This window comes from Micromesistius poutassou (genome assembly GCF_964030765.1).
Source record: "Micromesistius poutassou genome assembly, chromosome: 14".
NCBI classification, from domain to species: Eukaryota; Metazoa; Chordata; class Actinopteri; order Gadiformes; family Gadidae; genus Micromesistius; species Micromesistius poutassou.
Window position 1 is genome coordinate 13,681,450 of NC_140284.1, and position 24,102 is coordinate 13,705,551.

Below are 24,102 nucleotides of genomic sequence, written 5' to 3' on the forward strand. Positions count from 1 at the left end.
GGCCATTGATGGGCGATTGACCGCTGTGGAGCAGCCGCTCCCCCCAGCGACGGAGCCCGTGGCTGCCGAACGGATTTCAGACGCAACTGTCCAGAGGGAGACGGTGACCACAGCCCTAACACCAACTGTCCAGCGGGAGACCACAGCTTTGACCCCAACTGTGGCGGCCCGGTCATCGGGGCAAACACAATCTCCTGCCTGGACCACGGTAGTGAAGAAGGCGGGTCGTGTTAAGCCAGCACCGGGAAATCCTGCGGTGCAGCACAGACTTCATCGGGGTAAATCGCCAGCGAGATCAGAGAGAAAGAAGACGGGAATCATCGGAACGGGCACGGCCAGTAACATAAAAACTATTACAACGAAGATGGTGAGTGTCTTTGCCTCAAAGTTTGATCCTAACCTGGATTCCGACACTCTATCCATCTATTTGAAAGACAAACTGAGACGGAAGGTGATCTGTCGTAAAATTGAAACATCTGGAAGTAGATTCAGCTCTTTCTGTGTCACTGCTGAATGTAACAATGTAGCAGAGATGTATGATCCGCACCTGTGGCCGGCTGGCTCTTTTGTTAGACGTTATTTTGAGCCGCGCCAGCCTAGAGGCGTTGGTTTTGGAGCTGCTGGACTGGAAGGTAAACCACGCTCCCAGTTACCTGCAATACAGCCTGTGGTGTGTGATGGGGAGCCCCAGTCAGCTGCTTGCCAGCTAACGAGCGACTGATGATGTGGCTGCTGTGCACGAACCGTATCCCGATTGGAGAACATTATGCGGGTTGTATCATACAATGCACGTGGATTACGTGTGGGACATACTGCCACAGATATATCTAGACGCTATGTTGTTGATACCTTGTTGAATGAGTGTGATATTATGTGTCTCCAAGAGACTTGGCTTGCCAAACAGGATTTAGACAAGCTAAATTCAATACACAAAGATTTTCATGGTGCAGGAGAATCTACTACTGACCTCAGTACAAAATTAATTAAAGGTAGAATATCTGGTGGAGTAGCCATTCTCTGGAATTGCAAATATGATCCTATGGTGAAAGTGATAAGACTAAATGTTGACTGGGCTATAGGGATAGACATACATTTTAATGGTAAGAAAATTTGTATCTTAAGTATATATACCCCCTATGAATCCTATGACAATGAGGATGAATTTTTGAACAGACTTGCCTTTATTCATTCCTTTATTGAGGACCATGACTCAACTTGTGTTTATGTAAATGGGGATTTTAATGCTGATGTATCTGATATCAATTCTCTGTTTGCAAAACATCTGGTACATTTTTGTGATGATAATAATCTGGTATTGTCTAGTAAAGTATTTTTACCTAATAATAGTTTTACCTATGTAAGTGAGGCATGGCACACAACGTCCTGGCTTGACCACTGTTTGTGTACAGCCGATGCTCATGCCTCACTAGAAAGTATGGAAATTTGCTATGGTCTGGCTACCTCTGACCACATACCAATAGCTATGGTGCTAAATGTTGAGACTGTGCCCCTCTTGGTGGACTCTGGGAATACTGTCAGCTCTGAGAAATTAAATTGGGCTAAGTTGTCTAAGAAAAACATTGATAGTTATACTGTCTTAACGGACAGCTTATTAAATCACGTTGTTTTGCCGAGAGATGCTGTAACTTGTCTTAATATGAACTGTACTGATCCACAACATGCTGTTGACCTCTGTGACTTATATGATAACATAATCAAGGCTCTACACGCCTCTGCTGGGCCTCTCTGTGGGCATAAGAAGGCGTTTAACATCAAACCTGGGTGGAACGAGTATGTGGCTGAACATCATGCCACAGCAAGGGAAGCCTTTAAACTCTGGTCTAATGCAGGAAGGCCCAGACAGGGTGATGTGTTTGAGTATAAGAAACAAACTAATGCTAGATATAAATATGCTCTCCGTCATATTAAGACCAACGAGAACACTATCAGAGCTGACTTGCTTGCCAGGAAGCTACAAAATAATAACCATGTAGACTTTTGGAATGCAATTAAAGTGATGAATAATCATAAAACTTCTTTGCCATATGACATTGAAGGTGTCTGTGGCTCAGATAACATTGCAAAGTTATGGTGCAAGCATTATTCCAAGCTCTTTAACTGTGTTAAGAGTAACGTTGCTGCTGTTAATATTGTTGATTTGGACTCTCATGTCACAGTAAGACCTGGTGAGGTATCAGATGCCATTAAGATGCTTGATAACAACAAAGCATGTGGTACAGATGGTATTGCTGCAGAACATCTCAAGCATGCCAGTTACAGGCTCTCCCCATTGTTAGCCCTGTGCTTCACTGGCCTCCTGGTGCATGGAGTTCTTCCGGATTCCATCCTGTCTGTCTTACTGGTCCCTGTTCTTAAGGAGAAGGCTGGAAGGCTAAACAGCATGGACAATTACAGGCCTATTGCCCTTGCCAGTATACTGTCTAAGGTGCTGGAAAGGATCATTTTAAATAGGATAGAAATGTATGTATTAACTACTGACAATCAATTTGGGTTCAAGAGAAAACATAGTACTGACCTATGCATTTTTGCATTAAAAGAGATAGTTGCTAAGTACCAAAGTCAAAACTCCTCTGTGTTTCTTTGTTTTATTGACGCCTCTAAGGCATTCGATAGGATTAATCATGCCAAATTATTTGTTAAATTGCTTGAGAGAAATGTTCCTAAATATATTGTTAGAGTTCTCATATACTGGTATGCTCAGCAAACATTTCAGGTCAAGTGGGATGATGCTGTCTCTGCTCCTTTTCATGTGAGTAATGGGGTCCGGCAAGGAGGCATTTTATCTCCTTTTCTTTTTAATGTTTATATTGATGATTTGTCAAAACAATTGAATGAATGTAAAACAGGCTGTATTGTGGGAAACCAAGTTGTCAACCATCTCATGTATGCTGATGACCTTGTTGTACTCTGTCCATATACTGCAGGATTACAACAAATGCTAAGAATATGTACACAATATGGCAGAGAATTTGACATTAACTATAATGCTAAAAAAAGTAAGGCCATGGTAGTGAGATCTAGGGAGGACAGGAAATCGTCCTTTCCTACTTTTTATCTCTCTGATGGCTCCTTAGAAATGACGAAGGAACTAAAATATCTTGGCCATGTCTTTTCTGATGATCTCAGAGATGACAGTGACATCCGTCGTCAGTGCTGTAAAATATATGCACAGGCCAATATGCTGTTAAGAAAATTTTCTGTGTGTTCTGTTGATGTCAAATGTGCTCTGTTCAGGGCCTATGTCACCCCCCTGTATACAGCTCATCTCTGGTCTTCCTACAGAGTGAAAAGTATGCAGAGGCTAAAAGTGGCTTATAATGACGCCATGAGGTTGTTGCTACGTGTTCCTAGGTGGCACAGTGCCAGCCAGTTATTTGTATCTTCTAATGTACCAACTTGTCCAGCATTGTTGCGTAAGCTGATGTTCAATTTCATGTGTCGTTTGGACCTATCTGATAACTGTGTTATCAAGGCCTTAACCTGCCCCATGATGGGATATCGGCTCACATCCAGGCTTCGCAAGCACTGGCACAATAATTTGCACCGTTTCTTTTAAACTAACAGTGACAAATTACTGTATTTTATATTAATTGTTTGGCTGTTTGTCTACTTGGTTTTGTCTTGTATGTTAAGTGTGTATGTGTATGAGAGTGGACCACTTTTTCGAGTCCATAATAAAGATTATTATTAATGCAGGTTGTATTCATTCATTGTACTTAATTGTGTAGCATGTACTTAATTGTGTTGTGCATGCATGTTGTGTAGCATGTACTTAATTGTGTAGTATCTGTAGGAGCTAGCTATCACTGCTGTATACAGGGAATGGGGTTAGCCTGGTGATTTGTTAGTACTTGCACTTGGTTCTGTGAACATCTTTACTGTACCGATGGCAATTGTTTCACTTCTTATGACAAATGTACTTATTTTAAGTCGCTTTGGATAAAAGCGTCTGCTAAATGCCCTAAATATAAATGTAAATGCACACGGTGAGTGAACTGCTCAATAGTAGGCTAAATTGCCGGCGAACCAAGCTACCATCTCTAGCCTTCTCTCTGAAGGACGCTACAGTGTGTTGCATAGCAACCGCTGCACACTTTGCAGGCAGCCAGGAGGGACTACATTTTTGTATTTGTTAAAAAAAATGCTTTTTCGACTTTCTGGCTTTTTCAAGCCATACTTACGTAACCGTTTTATAAAAGCAATAGATCACTTCAGTCAGTGGAATGTTCTCATTATACCACAATTAAGGGGCGTTGTCCGTCCCGACGCGCAGCAGAGGGACGGACAACGGACGGACAGCCTATTGTGATCTATTGCTTAAATATACATAAAATGCTACCTTCTTCCTGAGCAGGGTGTGATCCTCGATGAGTCGCCGAGATCCTTCTACGTCCAGCGGGAAGTCCTTCTTACACAGGAGCTCCTACACACACACACACACACACACACACAGTGGCCTTGTCTTTCTGACTGTCTTTATGTGTAGATTATTATCATTCTACTTGCAGCCCCTCTAGTATAGCAGCAGATTAGCAGTGTGTGTGTGTGTGTGTGTGTGTGTGTGTGTGTGTGTGTGTGTGTGTGTGTGTGTGTGTGTGTGTGTGTGTATGTACCTGCAGCTCCTCCAGCCGGGCCAGCAGGTGGGCTGCGCTGCAGATGAATTCCTCCAGCGCCACACGGAGGTCCATCCACTCGTCGTGGTTGTAGTCCAGGGAGCCCTCGAAGTCCTCCGTCAGCTGGGACGGGTCCACCAGCTTAGCCAGCCCCTCCACCGACACCAGGCTGGTCTGGAACACACAACACACTCATGCTAACAACAGCTCACTCTCAGCTGAAGATAATGCTCATACCTTGCTAATGCTAACACCATGCTTATGTTAGCATGAGCTCTGATAGAGATGAGAGCTCATGAGAGAGAGAGAGAGATATTATTATAATTTTTTTACAAAAACACTTTATTTACATTCAACAGAGAATACAATACATCAAAATTGCTATTTGTACATCGTCTTTAAAATGAGTTTATCCAATAAAATCCTGTGCAAAGATTAACTCATCATTCTCAACAGAGCAAATAATGTCCTCATAACACCAGCGCTGTTTAAAAGCTTCTACAGCCCCTATTTCCTTATAAAAACTAAACTCCAGTTACAGAGGAACACAGGAGGGGCCTCGTGCCCTGTCCTCCACCTTGTTCCTCCGGCTGATGTACACGGCCATTTTTGCTTCTCCCAAGAGAAAATTTAGCAGCTGCCATTTAATGATATTAGTTTTTTTCATATCCATCACCAAAGATTAAAGCTTTTTAAAAAACAACAACACATTAAACAGACTAAAAAGGAAAGTTAAAAGAGAGAAGTTTGAAAGAGTGTTTGAAACAGCAGAATTTAAAACTGAGACAAAGGCATTTGAGGCGATGGCACCATGCAGTACCCGCCACTGGAGGTCCACCATGTAGTACCCTCCACTGGAGGTCCACCATGCAGTACCCTCCACTGGAGGTCCACCATGCAGTACCCTCCACTGACAGTACCCTCCACTGGAGGTCCACCATGCAGTACCCTCCACTGGAGGTCCACCATGTAGTACCCTCCACTGGAGGTCCACCATGTAGTACCCTCCACTGGAGGTCCACCATGCAGTACCCTCCACTGGAGGTCAGCGGTCCGTTCTCTGAGGGGAGGCTTGTATAAAACCCTCCCCTGCAGGTGGGTCCCATCCCACCCTGGCCTGTTGCTTCACACTCACATTAAAAATGTAGAATCAGTTAAAAACAGAGCAGTATCCAGCTCCAATTTACTCACATCACTGAGGATACGTTCCTCCATATCAAGTCGGACAGCCCTGTCAGAAACCTTTTATGAGCTGGAATCTGAAAGTGGCCGTTCTTCCGGCCAGGTGGATGAGGCCCTGTCCCCCCTCCTCTCTCGATAAGTATAGCACCCCCTGTGGCACCCAGTGCAACCATTTTTTTCTGGATTTCAGCTAGTAGGCCAGAGGGGGGTCCACACATGACAGAGGATGCCACAAGAGGGATGCAACAAGATTATTTAAAATCTTGTCTACCTCTGTATGACATTTGAGGGAGCAGCCATTTCCATTTTCTCATTTTCTCTTCTACTCTTTCAAGGACAGTCTCCCAGTTTTTCCGCACCACAGCCTCATTCCCGAGAAACACCCCGAGAAGTTTTAGGCCGTCTCTTATCCAGGCTAGGCTCTAGGGGAGAACCAGGAGACCGTCAGACCATTCACCGACAGCGAGGGCTGCAGTTCACCCTCGCTGCTGATAAAATAGTAAAATCATTAATAATATTTTCTAAAATGCCCATCTCACGCTGATTCTTAATAAAACAATGAGATCAGCATAGGCCGATAAAACAATGCTTCCACTAAAACCAGGTCAAATTAGACCTTCAATATTAAAACATATTTTGTTGAGGAGGGGTTCCAGGGAGAGTGCATAGAGCATCCCGGACAGAGCACAGCCCTGCCTGACGCCGATACAAACAGACTACCGTTGACCTTTAGCACAATCTCAACCTCACTGTACAACAGTGATTGATATTAGCTATGAAACCAGCACTGAACCCAAATTTCTCCATAACTTTCCAGAGAAGTTGTGTTCAACATGGTCAAAAGCCTTTTCCTGGTCTAGAGAAATCAAACCAGTTAAAAACCAATGAGCTGGAGACGTCCAAAACATCTTGAATGAGGTGGACATTGTCCACCATGGACCTGCCGGGCACACAGTAGGTCTGGTCCCGATGGATGACCTGCTCCATCCCCAGCCTGGAGGGTTGGGGACAGAAGCTTATAATCCACACACAGCAAAGACACAGGGCAGTTTCGCAAGTTTATGTCTCGCAAGTTACCTTTTTTGGGAGGAGAATGATGACCGCTCTGCGGCAGGAAGTGGGCATGGAGCCAGAGGCCTGACTCATTGAAAACATCTAAAAGATTGTTGGCAAAGATGTCCCAAAAGGCTTTAAAAAACTTGACTGTGAGGCCGTCTATGCCGGGAGCCTGCCGCCCTGCAGGGCATGCAGTGTAGTTCCTGCATCTGTAACGGCCCTTTGAGACAGTCCACCAGTGAAGCCATCCAGTAGAGAGTCCTCCTCATATTCGCTGCTATAGAGGTAAGTATAAAACTCTATGGCACGCCTTCGGATCTGGCTTGGCTCCACAATCCCTTTCCCTGTGTCTGAAAGCAGTGTGTGGATTACTCGCCTCTGCCCGCCAGGCAGCGGACCCCCGCCACCCAAGTGCACTCGGAGAGGGGGCAGGTGACCCTGCTCCGGCACCAGCAGCCCCCCCGGACCAGTCGTTTCAGATCACCCCCGGACCAGTCAGATTCAGATCACCGTGTCTCAAGCAGGCTTTCACCATATGCCCCTCCTCTCCACAACCGAAACATTTCATTCCCAATGAGGTTGCAAAAATCACGTATTCATAGTCATGTACTTTGACAATGAAACAGTTGTTCAGTTCCTCGTTCCGATTGTTCAGTATCATATACAGCTGTCTACGTTGAGACACTACGTGTTTCAGCAAATGAGATTTACATCTTCCCGTGTCTGGACAATTCTCTGCTGAGAACAGGGGACGTTTGACAGGACTACCTTAGTAGCAGGTTGTGCCAGCGGGAGCACCTGAACAAACATTTAATTGACGTTGTAGCGGTATCTCTCCGGTATCGTAATTCACTGCGTGTTTGGTGTATGGTGCATGTCCCCTTTATGGAAGGGGGAGTGAGACTCACCTGGTGCGACGCGTTATTTATGGAACGCACCTCTGGCTGCGCTGGGTCTGTTTAAGGAAATAAATCCATTCCTATATATTTTCACCGGCAACAAAGTCTCCGTCTTCGTTTTTTGCACATTCCCCTACATTGGTGACACTGACAGTTTCCGGATGTTTTACAGGATTACTTTTCTATACGCTGGATTGTCAGGGCGAGGACGCGCAAGTCGGAGATTGGATTATGGATTTGGATTCTGCGGACGGTTCCGTGGCTGCAGCTCCGGTGATGGTCTCCCTGAAGCTCCCGTAGTTTTGGGAACGGCAGCTGTGAGTCTGGTTCTGGCTATGGAGGCGGATCGTTTTTTCCCTGCTAGGCGTGAGCGCTGCACAGCCGTATTGGCCCACACCCCCGTCGACCTGGAGATGACAGACACCATCGCTGTGGCCGCGGCGACCCGACGACAGCCACAGCAGTCTACAGGCCTGTGTTATTTCCACGCCCTGTATGGACCCAGAGCTAGGAGGTGCCGCCGTGCGGTTTTGTGGCATCGAGAAATGCACGGGCCGGCACTCGCTAGCTGCCATGAGTGTCGGCCATTCTGGGGGCCTGTTTATCACAGATACAGGCTCTAGACAACGGTTCCTGTGTGACACGGGGGCCCAGGTGAGCGTCCTGCCCGCTTCACGCATTGACAAGCTAGGCCCCGTCCTGGAGGCTGCCAACGGCAGCCCCATCCGCACCTTTGGGACTAGGACTGTTGCTCTATGTTTCGGGGGTCAGCGTTTCGGCCGGGATTTTGTCACCGTGGACGTGTCCACCCCCCTCCTCCGCGGCGATTTCCTAAGAGACTTTTAGCTCCCTTCCATGTGAGCTCATTGGCTCGGGCACGACGAAGCTACTCACGCTCGCCCTCCGATGTGTTTTCCCCTCTCCTCATGGAATTTCCGGTGCTCACGCCAAGCATGGAGTAGAGCATCACATCGCGACCACTGGCCCGCCGGTCTATGCCAAGGCCCGGCGCCTCGACTCTGCTAAGCTCGCCGTTGCTATGTCTGAGTTTGACACCCTGGAGCGCCTTGGAATTGTCGGTCGAACAGCCCTTGGCTTCCCCGCTCCACATCGTCCCGAAGCCTGGCGTTAGGTGTGGGGATTACCTGTGGGGATTACCGCCGTCTCAATGACGGTGTTACCCGATGTTACCCGAACGCTACCCGATTCTCCACATCCAAGACTTTTCTGCCCGCCTGGCCGGGGCAGTAGTTTCCTCCAAGGTGGACCTCGTTCGGGGCTATCACCAGGTGCCCATCCAGCCGCAGGACATTCCGAAGACGGCGGTGATCACTCCGTTTGGACTGTTCGAGTTCTTACGGATGCTGTTTGGCCTGAATAACGCGGCCCAGGCCTTTCAGCGACTGATGGACACCATGCTGCCGGACCTGCCATTTCTGTTTGTCTACCTGGATGACATTCTGATGGCCAGCACCTCCACGGCGGAGCACTTGAAGCATCTGCGAACCCTCTTCGAGCGGCTCAGCCAGCATGGCATGATTGTCAATCTGGCCAAGTGCCAGTTCGGCCGGATCTCCATTAACTTCCTTGGCCACCGCATCACCAAGGATGGAGCTGTTCCCCTGCCCTAGAAGGTGGCCACAATGGTGGACTTCCAGCGCCTTCTCACAGTTCGGGCCCTGCTGGAGTTTTTGTAGATGGTGAGTTTTTACCACCATTTTGTTCCCCGTGCGGCCCGGCTCATGCGGCCCCTGTGACCCCTGACTTTCATTGCCACCCATGGCAGCACACCTGACCCCAGCGGGTCTCCCTGCAGGTGGTGGGCCCACAGCACTCAAGGGAAAGACTGGTTAATATATCGTGGACTGGAGCGCTGAGAGAGGGGTGTTTGGGGACACTAAACGTGCATTGGCCAAGGCGACTATGCTGGCGCACCCTTTGCCTGATGCGCCGATTGCTCTGACCACCGACGCTTTGGACTATGCTGTTGGTGCCGTGCATGAGCAGTTGGTGGATGGCGTCTGGCAGCTTCTTGCGTTTTTCAGCCGGCAGCTCCACCCCTACGAGCAGAAATACAGCACCTTTGATCGAGAGCTCCTCTGCCTTTACCTCGCCATTCGACATTTACTTTTCCTGTTGGAGGCTCGGCCGTTCTCAGTTTTTGTGGACCACAAGCAATTGACGTTCGCGATGGAGAAGGTTTCGGAGCCGTGGTCTGCCTGTCAGCAGCGCCAGCTGGCCTACATCTCAGAGTTTATCACGGACATCCGCCATGTGGCTAGTAAGGACAACCACGTGGCTGATTGCCTCTCCCGGGCCATCGCAGGAGCTGTCCACCTGGGAATCAACTAAGTGCTACTAAGTGCAACTAACTGCTTAAGATATCTTTAAATCTGACACCCGATGATTACACTGTGGACTGTTTATAATTGTGTGTTTTTTGCTTTTATGCTTGATACTTCGTTGGTGTCGCTGTTGTGTGTATTGATTTGTGTTGCTGTTGTGTGCGTTGTTCTATATTTGTGATCAGGGCGTCATTGTAAAAGAGAGCTTGCTCTCAATTGGCTTCCCTGAATAAATAAAGGTTTGAAATGAAATGAAATGAAAACTACACCCGCAAGGCAGGCGATCAGGCCTCCGACCCGGAGGTCCAGGCTCTGAGGACGGCTGTCACAGGACTCCGTTTGTAGGACATCAAGTTCGACAACATCGGCGCCACGCTAGTGTGTGACGTCTCCACTGGACAGCCAAGGCTGGTAGTGCCCGGTAGTTGGAGGCGTCAGGTTTTTGATGGCATGCATGGCCTTTCCCACCCTGGGCGGAGGCCATCGCAGCAGCTGGTGGCCGGGAAGTTCATCTGGCATGTCCTTTAGAAGGACATTCGGGATTGGGCTCGGGCCTGTGTGGTTTGCCAGCACGCCAAGGTGCCTGGTGGGGCCCCTGCTGCCCTCTCAAGGGTTCACCTACCACCTGACGATGGTGGACAGGACCACCCGCTGGCCGGAGGCCGTCCCGCTGGCATCCACTACGACCTCTGACATGGCCCGGGCGTTCATAGGCACCTGGGTCGCCCGGTTTGGTCCCCCTTCTGACGTCTCCTCTGACAGGGGACCTCAGTTCACTTCCGAGCTGTGGAATGAGGTCCCCGGGAGCCTGGGTGTGTGGCTCGATCAAACTACCGCTTATCACCCACAGGCTAATGCGTGAGTGGTTTCATCGCTCCTTGAAAGCTGCACTCCGGGCCAGCCTTACAGATGACAGTTGGGTCGATAGGCTCCCCTGGGTCATGTTGGCCCTCCAGACTGCCCCTAAGGAGGACCTGCGGGCTTCGTCGGCCGAGCTGGTTTACGGGCAGCCGCTCCGGGTTCCTGGGGGTTTCATCCCCACCGCCACAGCTCCCTGGTCGGCGGCCCAGGAGCGGACCTCGCTCCAGGACAGGGTCCGGGGTTTCGTGCCGGTGCCCACCTCGCAGCACGGCTCCTCCCCGTTGGCCTTGACTGTTCGGGGGAGTGAATTCTGGGGGGGTGTCTGTAGCGGTATCTCTTGGATATCGTAATTCACTGTGTGCATGGTGCATGGTGTGTGTCCCCTTTATGGAAGGGGGCATGAGACTCACCAGGGGGTGTGACGCATTATTTATGGAACGCACCTCTTGCTGCGTTGGGATGTCTGTTTGAGGAAATAAATCCATCCCTATATATTTTCACCGGCAACAAAGTCTCTTTTCACCGGCAAAAAAGTTTCCCCTACAACGTCATGCCTGTCTCCACGACTTGGTTTACTTTCTCCAGCTAGTCCAGAAAGATTACTACGGCGCTGTTCATCCGAGCGGCCGACTTAATTGAGTCATATCTGACCCTCTCTCCCACAGCCAAACAAATGTCCTCCACGCCACATAAAGCCAGGACACATTTTAACATGCTTTCTGGTTAACGTGGAGAGATGCCGGCCGCGCACACACCGAGAGGAGACAAGAAACACCCAAACAAACCACAACTAACCACCAACATTTAGTTTACATTGACCTACTACCAATAAACTATACAGAAATAAATATAATTTACCAGAAAAACTGAAAAGAAAGTTAGGAAAACCACAATCGCTCTGCAGCTCACTCACACACACTCTCAGCACTCAATCAGAAAGAGAGAGAGGTGACAGCGAGAGACAGCGAGAGACAGTGAGAGAGACAGAGACAGAGAGACAGAGACAGAGAGCCAGAGCGAGAGAGAGACAGAGAGAGCGAGAGAGAGAGACAGAGAGAGAGAGACAGAGAGAGAGAGACAGAGAGAGAGAGAGAGCCAGAGACAGAGAGAGAGACAGAGAGAGAGAGAGCCAGAGAGAGAGAGAGAGACAGAATGAGAGACAGAGAGAGAGAGAGCCAGAGAGAGAGAGAGTCACCTCGAAGGAGAACTTGGAGCTGCCAAAGTTGGTCTTCTGCTTCTGCCAGAAGTTGTCAGGTTTGATGATGAGCGCCACGCTGATCTGGGAGCAGGCCTCCTGCAGGGTCTTCAGCAGCGGCTTGATCAGCTCCCAGCGGGACCCCCGCATGTCCATGATGACCGTGAAGCCCCGCTTACACACGTCCTCGCTGTGACACACACACTTATTATACATACACACACTATACACACTTATTATACATACACATACACACACACAATTTACATACACACTATGCACACACACTTATTATACACACATATATACACAGACACACATTATCCAAAATACTTATTATGCACACATACACATTATACACACACACACACTCACTATACACATTATACACACACACACACACACATTATACACATACACACACACTTATTATACACATTAAACACACGTAAGTTTGAGAGGAAGCTTCCAAACATTTGCAGTCTCCAACATCAACTCTGCTCCATTGAAGCAGAGAGCACTGAGGCCAGCCACCACTGATATGTGTGATCTCCTTTAAAAGCCCTGCAGTCCATGTGGATCAGGGCGTGTTGGACTGCGTTGGAGGGGATGTATTGAGAGGAGATGTGAGATGTGTTCTGGACCTCCTGACCATAGCGTACAGCAGAACAGAGTGCACCACTCACAGACCTGGTCACTCACACGCTCCTTTCAATAAGTGAGGAGGAGAGAGGAGTGCTTGATTCTTCACTCAACAAGCTGTCCCCATCTCTCCTGACCTCCACCTTCATCCCCCAATAGCCGCTCCTATCAGCTCCATCTAAAGACACCGCCACCAGACAGGGCCTGGCTGGCGAGGGGTCCTGTGTATGTGTGATGCGTGCGTGTGTGAGGTACCTGGGCACGGTGGACAGGAGTGTGTGTGGTACCTGGGCACAGTGGACAGGTGTAGGTGTGGTACCTGGGCACGGTGGACAGGTGTGGGTGTGGTACCTGGGCACGGTGGACAGGTGTGGGTGTGGTACCTGGGCACGGTGGACAGGTACGTGACCAGTCTCTTCAGCTCTTCGTGTTTGATCCTGTCATGGTTGCTTCTGGCGGGAAAAGTCAGGATTGGGCCTCCTCTCTTATCCCTCCCCCCTACACACACACACACACACACACACACACACACACACACACACACACACACACACACACACACACACACACACACACACACACACACACACACACACATTAATTCTAATGGATCAGATGTTACTAGGGTTATCACCATGCAGTTTTGGTTCCTTTGATCTTTATTAACATAGACAGAGAGACAGACCACAGACAGAGAGACAGACCACAGACAGAGAGACAGACCACAGACAGAGAGACAGAGAGACAGACCACAGACAGAGAGACAGACCACAGATAGAGAGACAGACCACAGACAGAGAGACAGACAGAGAGACAGACCACAGACAGAGAGACAGACCACAGACAGAGAGACAGACAGAGAGACAGACCACAGACCGAAAGACAGACCACAGACAGAGAGACAGACAGACAGAGACAGACCACAGAGAGACAGAGAGACAGACCACAGACAGAGAGACAGACCACAGATAGAGAGACAGACCACAGACAGAGAGACAGACAGAGAGACAGACCACAGACAGAGAGACAGACAGAGAGACAGACAGAGAGACAGACCACAGACCGAAAGACAGACCACAGACAGAGAGACAGACAGACAGAGACAGACCACAGAGAGAGAGACAGACAGAGAGACAGACAGAGAGACAGACCACAGACAGAGAGACAGACAGACAGACCACAGACAGAGAGACAGACCACAGAGAGAGAGACAGACAGAGAGACAGACCACAGACAGAGAGACTGACCACAGACAGACAGAGACAGAGAGACAGACCACAGACAGTTCTATTCCTTTGTTACTCACCTGACACAAAGGCAACTTTCTCCTTTAAGATGGGCAGGACGTCAGACGCCCTGATGTGATCACTCGTGAAGGACCCTGGGAAAAGAGATAACATAGCCGCATTAGCATCGAAATACAAACAAGCGCACCTCTCTCTCTCTCTCTCTCTCTCTCTCTCTCTCTCTCTCTCTCTCTCTCTCTCTCTCTCTCTCTCTCTCTCTCTCTCTCTCTCTCTCTCTCTCTCTCTCTCTCTCTCTCTCTCTCTCTCTCTCTCTCTCTCTCGTCACGTCTGAGGGTATAAATGGCTACAGAAGGGGACAGGTGAGACCCTTCTGTTCCCTAGCAACAGCTGTCATGAAGTCCAACTTACCACAGGCCTGACCACATAAAAAAAGAGGAGAGCAGGGAAGTAGTAGTAAGAGGAGAGGAGAGTAAGGAGAGGAGAGAGGAGAGGACGAGCCGTGAGCACGTCCTAGCTAGAGTACTGGTTAGACCTTCTGAGACCAAGCTGAGTGGAAGCTTTCCATCATGGGATTAGAATCCTGTCATAATTCAAACCTGAAAAAGATTGTTTCAAAGGCCTATAAGTCTGTGTTTGAAAACTCGACACCTTGTAAAAAAGGTTTCAAACATCTTCAAACATGATTTTGTTGAAAAAAACATTGCTGCGGGTGGATTATTGATATTAAGAAGCGGGTGCGGATGACATTACAGGTCATCCGCGCATCTCTCTAGACTTCACTGCACTATTCCCTAACCCTAACCCTGACCGCCATCATAATGGCTAGACTAGTATAGGAACTCGGGATCCATTGTTATTGACACTTGTGTGTCGTGAATGATACAAAGTAAAGATTATCTAGAGCATTTGCACCCTTGAATCTTGTAGTGTGGCAAGTCTTCCGATGAGAAAAATGAGAAATGAGAAAAATATCTGAGAATCGTGTAGTCTGAACCAGCCACTAAAGGGATAGAAAACCCTTTCCAGGTGGACCTGATGTGGCCTTCAGGCAGAAAGGTTCTTCAGTTCAAATAAGGCCATCTTTTATGGCCAACGCGGTGTGGCCGTTTAGGTTGACGTGGTTACGAAGAGCCTGTGGTCGGAGCAGTACCTTCCTACTTCTAGTTAACATATGTTTACTTCGTTTGACAACTCTCAGGTGATCATGTTTGGAGTGGTTGATTTGAGCGTTTTTGCACCATTCATTTTCCATGTTAATATTATCATAAAAAATGTATTTTAAAAAAAAGTACTTGTGTGCTATTCATACCATGTGACAAACTTGTCACATGGTATGAATAGCACACTGCACTGATTTAAAGCTCATTTTTTGGCATTTGTTACGTGTTTCCGTCAAAAACTTTTGCAGGGGATAATTACTGAAAATGAGGCCAAAGAATAATAAGAAACATGATTAAAACAGTGTGGCTTGCTTAGCAACCACATGATGAATGATAAATTAATTATGATACAAGAGTAAGTAAAGGTTTCAGAAAAGAGTTACACTCTTCTCTGTTTCGGTGGAGCGAGCTCTCTGCCGAAGTCAGGAATGCAGAGTCGCTCCCCAGCTTCCAGAGACTCAAAACTCACTTAATCAGAGTTCACCTGGTCTCTGAACAAGAGACCCAAGACTCACTTAATCAGAGTTCACCTGGTCTCTGAAATGTACAGACAGCGATAGATGGTATTTCTCTTTCTTCTGACAAAGATACTTATTTTTAGTTGCTTTGGATAAAAGCGTCTCTCTCTCCCTCTCTCTCTTATAATCCTCATATTTCTAGAGGAAAACCACATCCATCAATCTCTGTCATTGAACAAAAACCCCACAGAGCTTTCACTCTCTCTCTCCCTCTGATAGGGCGAGCCTATAATGGAAGTTAAGTGCTCAATACCTTCTAATGGACACACACACACACACACACACACAAACACACATAGCACCCACCTACACACACAGACGCACACACACACACACACACAACCCACATAGCACTCACACAGACACTTGCACGCACACACACACACACACACACACACACACACACACAAATAGTGCCGTATGTCTGGTTCCACTCTCACAGGGAGACGAGGCTGAGGACCTACGGCCCTTTTCCACCAACAGTACCAGCTCAACTCGACTCGCCTCGACTTGGCCCGCCTTTTTGTTGCGTTTCCATCGCCAAAAAAAGTACCTGGTACCTGGTACCTGGTACTTTTTTTAGTAGCACCTCCGTCGAGGTTCCAAGCGAGCAGAGCTGGTACTTTTGTGTGACGTAAACAGGCTGCTGGCCACTGATTGGCCAGCAGCTACAAACAGGAATAATCACTCCAAGTTAAGTTGTGGCTGGAGTCCACAGCAGGGGCGGAGCAAGAGGGGGGGGCGGGGTGGCACTGGCCACCCCTGGAACCTGATTGGCCACCCTAGGTGCCACCCTAGTTGATTGACAGTTCACTGCATGTTTTGTTGAAAGCGTGCTTTATGCTCTCGCACTCGCAGGCTCTCGGTCTCCCTGTTAACGCGCCACTGGTCCACGGACCGGCTCCCGAGGGGGACACGGATCAGCGCTGTGTGTGCTGTATGTCCTTCCCGGGGCTAGTGTTAGGCTGCGGAGAGAGAGAGAGAGAGACAGAGAGAGAGAGACAGAGAGTCAGAGAGAGAGAGACAGAGACAGAGACAGAGACAGAGAGAGAGAAACAGAGAGAGACAGAGACAGAGACAGAGAGACAGCGAGAGACAGAGAGAAAGATAGGGACAGAGAGAGACAGAGAGAGAGAGACAGAGACAGAGAGAAACAGAGAGAGAGACAGGGACAGAGAGAGAGACAGAGACAGAGAGAGAGAGAGAGAGACAGAGACAGAGAGAAACAGAGAGAGAGACAGTGACAGAGAGAGAGAGACAGAGACAGAGAGACAGAGACAGAGAGAAACAGAGAGAGACAGGGACAGAGAGAGAGAGACAGAGACAGCGAGAGAGAGACAGAGACAGAGAGAGCAACACTGAGCGGTGGAGCTACAGCCAGGTGGGGCGCCCCTGGTTCCTCCAATAGGATCCACTGAAGAGGGGACGTCTCTGGACGTGAGGTCAGGCTCCTCTGGGGATTGTGTCTGAGACGTGCTGCTGGCTCTACGGTTAATGTGAAGCCCCTTCACACCTTCAGCCCAGACCAATACAAGCCTCTCTCTCTCTCTTGGCAGCATGGCTAACCGCCGGCCGTGTGGTCACCTGACCAGTCACATGACTCCTGATGCCCCTCCTCCCCTGCAGGGCTCAGAGGTCAGAGGTCAATGCCAGACATGTGCCGTTAGAGGACAGAGAGAGGAGGGGGGGGGAAGGAGAGCAAATGTACACGGAAACACACATGTTCAATCTATAATGACTCTCTCTCTCTCTCTCTATGTATCAGTTTTCAATCTTCAGACACCAGCTGTCTGTAGCAGGAGAGAGAATTAGAAATTGACCCACAAGGAATGTGTGTGTGTGTGTGTGTGTGTGTGTGTGTGTGTGTGTGTTCTTATCAACATCAAGTACCATGCATGTATGTTCCTTTCCTCTCCCCCGTTTCTTTCCCTCTCATCTCCTCACCTCCTCTCTCTCCTCCATATTGTAATACAATTATCTCTTATTCTTTAAATAACTCAGACACTCAGTCTGCTCACACCAGTGTATCTGGCTGTGTGTGTGTGTGTGTGTTCATGTGCATTTATTTAATCATCTCCAGGAGCAGTGAAACACTAAGATGGTGAAGGAGTTAGAGGAGGAGAAGGTGGAGGAGGTGGTGGTGGAAGTGACCATTGAGGTGATGTTGATGGAGGAAGAAGAGGAGGAGGTGATGGAGGGGGTGGAGGAAGAGGAGGAGGTGGAGGAGGAGACCTGCTCCTCTATGAGGAGGATCTAATAAAATAGGTTCCATTAAATCAACTTCCAATGAGCTCCCCAGACCGCCTGACACACTGCCTGTGTGTGTGTGTGTGTGTGTGTGTGTGTGTGTGTGTGTGTGTGTGTGTGTGTGTGTGTGTGTGTGTGTGTGTGTGTGTGTGTATTATGTTTTCCTAACTATCATGTAAACATGGTACCAGGTTTAGGAGGCTGAATATTGATTGTGCACCAGATGATCGTACATATTGGACACATCACAGCTGGAAATGAAACCATAAATAAAAGCATGTTTGGTGTTTCCACAGTAGAAACCCTATGTACACATTCTATGGATACTGTATGTTGTACACACAGACCCACGGTGTTGATATGTTTACACACAAACCCACGGTGTTGATACTGTATGTTTACACACAGACCCACGGTGTTGATACTGTGTGTTTACACACAGACCCACGGTGTTGATATGTTTACACACAGATCCACGGTGTTGATATGTTTATACACAGACACACGCTGGCCTGTTGCTCAACATCTCCAGTGAGATGGACAGATCAAACCCTGACAGACCAAACCCTGACCGATCAAACCCTGACAGATCAAAGCAATCTGTTCAAAGAACCTCAGAACGGATCAATACACACACACACACACACACACACACACACACACACACACACACACACACACACACACACACACAGATAGGAGAAGAGTTATATGGCTAAAAACTACAGAAGAGCGTGAGAGCAAGGGAGATATGTCTATGATCAATCGCGTGTGTCTAAGTGTGTGTGTGTACCTCACACAATGCATCAGTGCTCTTGGGTCAAATGTCAACTATATTCAAGCAGGACAAGATAGACGAGAGCAGAGAGAGTGGAGGAGAGTGGGAGTGGAGAGGAGAAAGGAGGGCCTTCCTCAAGGGGGTAATGACCAGTAATCCACTTAATGTGGTGCTTCAACACACACACACACACACACACACACACACACTCCTTCTCTCTGTCAGTGAAGCTTTTGTCTTCCTCGTCCCCTTGTCTTTTATCTACAACACACACTTCAATAATACATGCCCCCCCCCCCGCCATGACTCAGGAGAGGGAGTCTTAAAGAAACACACACACTGTTACTGCCCTGTAGGGGAGCAAGTCACTGACACTGCAGGGTTAAGGGTTCTATTCCCTGTAGTTCAGTAGGTAGAGCAAGGCACTGACACTGCAGGGTTAAGGGTTCTATTCCCTGTGTAGCTCAGTGGGTAGAGCAAGGCACTGACACTACAGGGTTGTTGGTTCTATTCCCTGTGTATCTCAGTAGGGTAGGGGTTCCCTCAGCATGAGGAACAGTGAGACATGTGGGAAACATGTGATGCTTCCTTCAACAGGGATGCAGTTGTCATGGCAGCATGTTTACATGTGCAACATCCTCTCCAGTTGTATCTGATGTTACTATGGTTGCTGGGGGGGATGCAGAGTGACAGGAGCGAGGAGGGAGGAGTGAAGGACGGAGAGAGCTGTCAAGTCTTCTGCCAATTGTGTCACCAACGATTATTCACTTGAACATTAACACGCGCACATTTTAGTATGACCACATGTAACGTGGAATATAGCGCCCACAACACACACACACACACACACACACACACACGTCTGACCTGTTTTGAAGAAGGTGTCTGCGTCCGGTTCGGTGGACGCCTCCTCTGCTCCCTCGAGAGGATTCATCTCGAGTCCTCCACACACACACACACACACACACACACACACACACACACACACACACACACACACACACACACACACACACACACAAGCGCAGCACTCGGCTGTATATCCAGTGGGTTCGAGGAGGAAATCAGCGGTTTCTCTTCATGTTCCCTCTATTCCTTCCCTCGTCTCCTCCGTCCTCTTTGGCTCCGGCCCGTCCTATTGTTCGATACCCGGTCTCCCCCTGTCTCTGTCTCTCTACCCCTCTTTGTGTCGCTCTACCCCTCTATGTACCTATATAGCCCTCGGTGTGTGTGTGTGTGTGTGTGTGTGTGTGTGTGTGTGTGTGTGTGTGTGTGTGTGTGTGTGTGTGTATGTGTGTGTGTTCCTATTGTTATTATCCCCCTCTAACGGTAGCGCGAGCGTTGCCGTTCTTCCATCTCGTCGTTTCAGTCCGATGACGTCAGATCTCCTATCGCAGGGGAATGACGTCACTCGCTGGGCATCGCGATCAGTGATCAATGACTCCTGATCAGACCTAGACAGACGTTAGTGGCTACTGGTGCTCTGCTGCCAGGGCTCCTACTCAAAGACCGGGTTAGACCGTTTACAGAGACCCGGGTTAAGAAGAACCCATGTTCGATGCCCGCTGTCACGCCGCCGGGTGCGTGCTTTGTTCCGCTAGCCGCGCCATGGTCCTCTGTAGACGGGTCTTCATCAAGAGGAAAGAAGGTAGCTAGCACAGACTGCTCTCCGATCCTGTTCTCAAACAATAGGACCTCTCCTCTCTCCTCCCCCTCTTTCCTCCCCCTCCCTCCTCTCTCCTCCCAACTCTCTCCCCTCTTCCCCCTCCCCTATAGAGACCACACGCCCCTCATCACCACAGTGGTTTCTCTCTCTCTCTCTCTCTCTCTCTCTCTCTCTCTCTCTCTCTCTCGCTCTCTCTCTCTCTCTCTCTCTCTCTCTCTCTCCCCTCAGTGTATAAGGAGGTAATAATTGTACATACTGGAAGGTGGATGTGCGAGTAGATGCGTACTGACTTCAAGACATAGTACCATAGTACAAAGTGATTGACAGTCCCAGTACTAACATAGCAGCAAAACATGACTCACACAAACCACCAGAGTCCCAACAGTATTTCCTGAATGTATTTTAGACGTGTTTACAAAAGCCTTTCCAGCTGATCGATCGGAGACTATGAACAGGTTTAAGATATGAGCACCATCTAGCGGTGGCTGAGCTCCTCTACACCCTGACCGGCGACAGGAAGGCTTCTTGGACAGATGGTCATGCGCGCGCGCGCACGCACACACACACACACACACACACACACACACACACACACACACACACACACACACACACACACACACACACACACACACACACACACTCATAGACACACACACATGTCACTTTCTATTTTGAGCATTTTGAAAGAACAGATTGTTTCTGGTGATGCGTCAGCATCATGTCAGGAGGGCGTTGGTTCAGGTCCCTCCATGGACGTACCATCGGGTGGTAGGATACCAGCTAGGACAGGATACTCTGTAGAATACTGCTTAATATAAGGCTGTATGCTTAGTGTGTGGTACTTGTTATGTTAGGGTGTATAGTTAGTGTGTGATACTTGTTATGTTAGGGTGTATAGTTAGTGTGTGATACTTGTTATGTTAGGGTGTATAGTTAGTGTGTGATACTTGTTATGTTAGGGTGTATAGTTAGTGTATGGTACTTGTTATGTTAGGGTGTATGGTTAGTGTGTGGTACTTGTTGTGTTAGGGTGTATGGTTAGTGTGTGATACTTGTTGTGTTAGGGTGTATGGTTAGTGTGTGATACTTGTGTTAGGGTGTATATAGGGACGGATTAAACAAATATTGGCCGCTATTCACAATATCAAAAAAGGCACCCCCTCCCCCTGACCGCGACGCAAACGCGCACGCGCGTGCACGTGACGTGCGCATGCAGCCAGCGCGTCTCTCTTTGCTGTCGCTGTGCAGGCTGGTGCACAATTTCACACAATGAAAATGAAAATGAAAAAGTTGATGTCATATATTATAACTCAGGCCCACACAGAAATGAATTCCAGCATCTGTTTTTATTATTAGGCTGTAATGTCCCAGTCTACAGACTAGGAGGAGAGGCATTAAGCCTAAGGTCGGTGTGCGTAAGTGCAGACAGTAGGCCTACACTGTAGCGCTGCTTACAGAAGCACAAAATAAGAACAATCAAACCGATAAAACAATAAAATGGACTAAAAGTTACACATTTAACTTAGTGCTGTGCTTTAACAGTCTGAACAGATTAGCCTATGGAGGTAGAGAGAGAGGCATAAGCCTAAAACAATAATTAGTTCTGGAGTGCAGACAGAGTGCACTAGCCTACTGCTTGCAGACGCATAAAATAAAACGGACGAAACAGTTAAATCCTTAGCCTACAAGCATTCTTCTGACTTTCTTGGAAGCAAAGTCGTGGATCAGGTCATCAAATTTCAACTCACGGACGAGTTCTGACTCAATTGCCATGAGTGACAGGCTGTTTAAGCGCCTCTGTGTTAACTTAGTCCTTAAAGACCGGGTAAACCAAGAATAATTATGGGTTTTGAGTTTATAATACCACAGGAAAATATATTATTAACCACCCTGCCAAATTTGAAGGACTAAAAAAATCGCGAAGTATATAAAATTATGCTTCAAAGTTGATGAAAAATGAGCAGTAATCCCTGGCTCAGGACGGTGGGGGCGTGTGCGCTGCAGGCCAGGAAACCACGCCCATCACCGGAGAGAGACCGTCTTCGGTCGGAAACTTAAATAAAGTAAACGAACCGTTAACGTTACGTTTCCCACTGTGGCATCCAGGGAAGATGCACCAACGAGGTTGAAGAGGCATAACGGGCAAGCTAGCTGCAAACTGACAATTCAAACCAGACTCGTGAGCGGTAAAACCATAGACGGGTGAAACCACAGAATGCTAGTGCGCGGTTAATGTATTTATACCTAGAGGGCAGCAGGGGGCGGGTCTACATCGAAGACCGCTTTACGTAAAGCGGTCTTCGATGTAGACCCGCCCATTTTAAACCTGCACACAGAACATTCTCTGAGGCCTAGCTCCTCAAGGAAATGATGAATGGGAAAAATATTTTTTACATGTTTTGAGGGACACATTTAAGGCCTAATTAATATGATAAGAAGAAAAATACTGAATTTGGTTTACCCGGTCTTTAATTCGTTTTTAATTCTCGCCATCTGAGAAAAGGACCGTTCTCCCTCACAATTGCTGACAGGAAGCGTCAAATACAGTCGCAATGCAATGTATACATTTGGGTATGTTGACTGCACTCCTAATTATTGTTTTTAGCTGCTTTTAGTTTTTTGGCACCACTCTGATTGTACTTCGGCTTCATGTTGTTGTGTGTCAGTTAATACGCTGACGCTGGCATTTGATTTGAATGTCGGTTACCTGCGTATGACGCGCACCATGCGATGATCATTCAAAGTTGTTGTCATGGCAATGCTTGTTTTTAAAATATTAAAACAATGTAACAGTCACACACTACATTTTCTAAATTACACATACTCTTAATATATAAATTTATAGTATTTTTTTTTTATTTTATTTTATTTTTTTTTTAATCCGAGGGCCCCCATTGGCTCAGGGCCCCTGTGCACGTGCACACTTGGCACAAGCCATGATCCGTCCTTGGGTGTATAGTTAGTATTAACCATGGGTATCAGACAGCTCTTTGCTGTAGTAGGGGGGCAACGGGGTTGAAATGACACAATCCCAATCCTTCCTGTTTCAAGACAATATGTACGCATCATCGACTTCCGAGACTGAAGCCAACACTCGAGTGCACCAGGGTGGGAATTTCACGACGGCCACGCACTTTGGCCTTGATGCCCTGTGAAAAAATGTTCAGTTTACGGCCAAAGTGGCCTTTGCGCCCCTGTCAATGTTCCAGTGTAAGGGCCCTTACATAGTCAACGCGAGCAACGCGCGTAAGCGACGCGAGTGACGCGCTTCCTTTCATAGTCTACACAGCATACGCAAACGTCGCGGGCAATGCATGACATGCAATACACCACTCACGCCACGGGTGGCAGCAGAATCACTGGTGTTTTTGCGGGTGACATTTGCGGGTGACATTCCGGGTGACATTCCTATCAAAATGGCTACGGAAGAAGAGTGCATTTTATTGCTCCTATTACATCGGCGGCGGCAACGCAGGCAGCGCAGAGATAGGCGGTGGTATGTGCGCCCTTTAAATACCACACGAGACCAGGATGGGGAATTTGTTTCTCTGGTGCTTCCAATGCGAAGCCTGGATGAGGAGAGGCATTTCCAGTACTTTCGGATGTCGGCACCAAAGTTTGATGATCTCGTTTCGCGAGTCATCCGATATCTTCCCGACTCTCACCAAA

At 48.1% G+C, this 24,102-nt stretch overlaps 2 protein-coding genes across 2 annotated transcripts in view; one reads left to right on the forward strand and one right to left on the reverse strand.

Moving 5' to 3' along the window:
• kalrna (kalirin RhoGEF kinase a) overlaps nt 1–19,698 on the reverse strand; it is a gene marked incomplete at its 5' end in the record, with an annotated part of 113,408 nt that extends 93,710 nt beyond the window's left edge. The window contains 6 exons of the mRNA XM_084478590.1: nt 4,361–4,444; nt 4,635–4,808; nt 12,173–12,362; nt 13,198–13,312; nt 14,121–14,195; nt 19,632–19,698. Of these exons, the coding sequence (XP_084334716.1) occupies nt 4,361–4,444; nt 4,635–4,808; nt 12,173–12,362; nt 13,198–13,312; nt 14,121–14,195; nt 19,632–19,698 (705 nt within the window). The remainder of the gene's footprint in view (nt 1–4,360; nt 4,445–4,634; nt 4,809–12,172; nt 12,363–13,197; nt 13,313–14,120; nt 14,196–19,631) is intronic.
• On the forward strand, nt 767–3,308 carry LOC311358720 (uncharacterized protein; the record flags this gene model as incomplete). Its single annotated transcript, XM_084478846.1, has 2 exons — nt 767–1,433; nt 3,256–3,308. 2 exons carry the CDS (start codon nt 767–769, stop codon nt 3,306–3,308), a joined length of 720 nt encoding a protein of 239 aa, XP_084334972.1.
• Nucleotides 19,699–24,102: the final 4,404 nt, after the last annotated feature.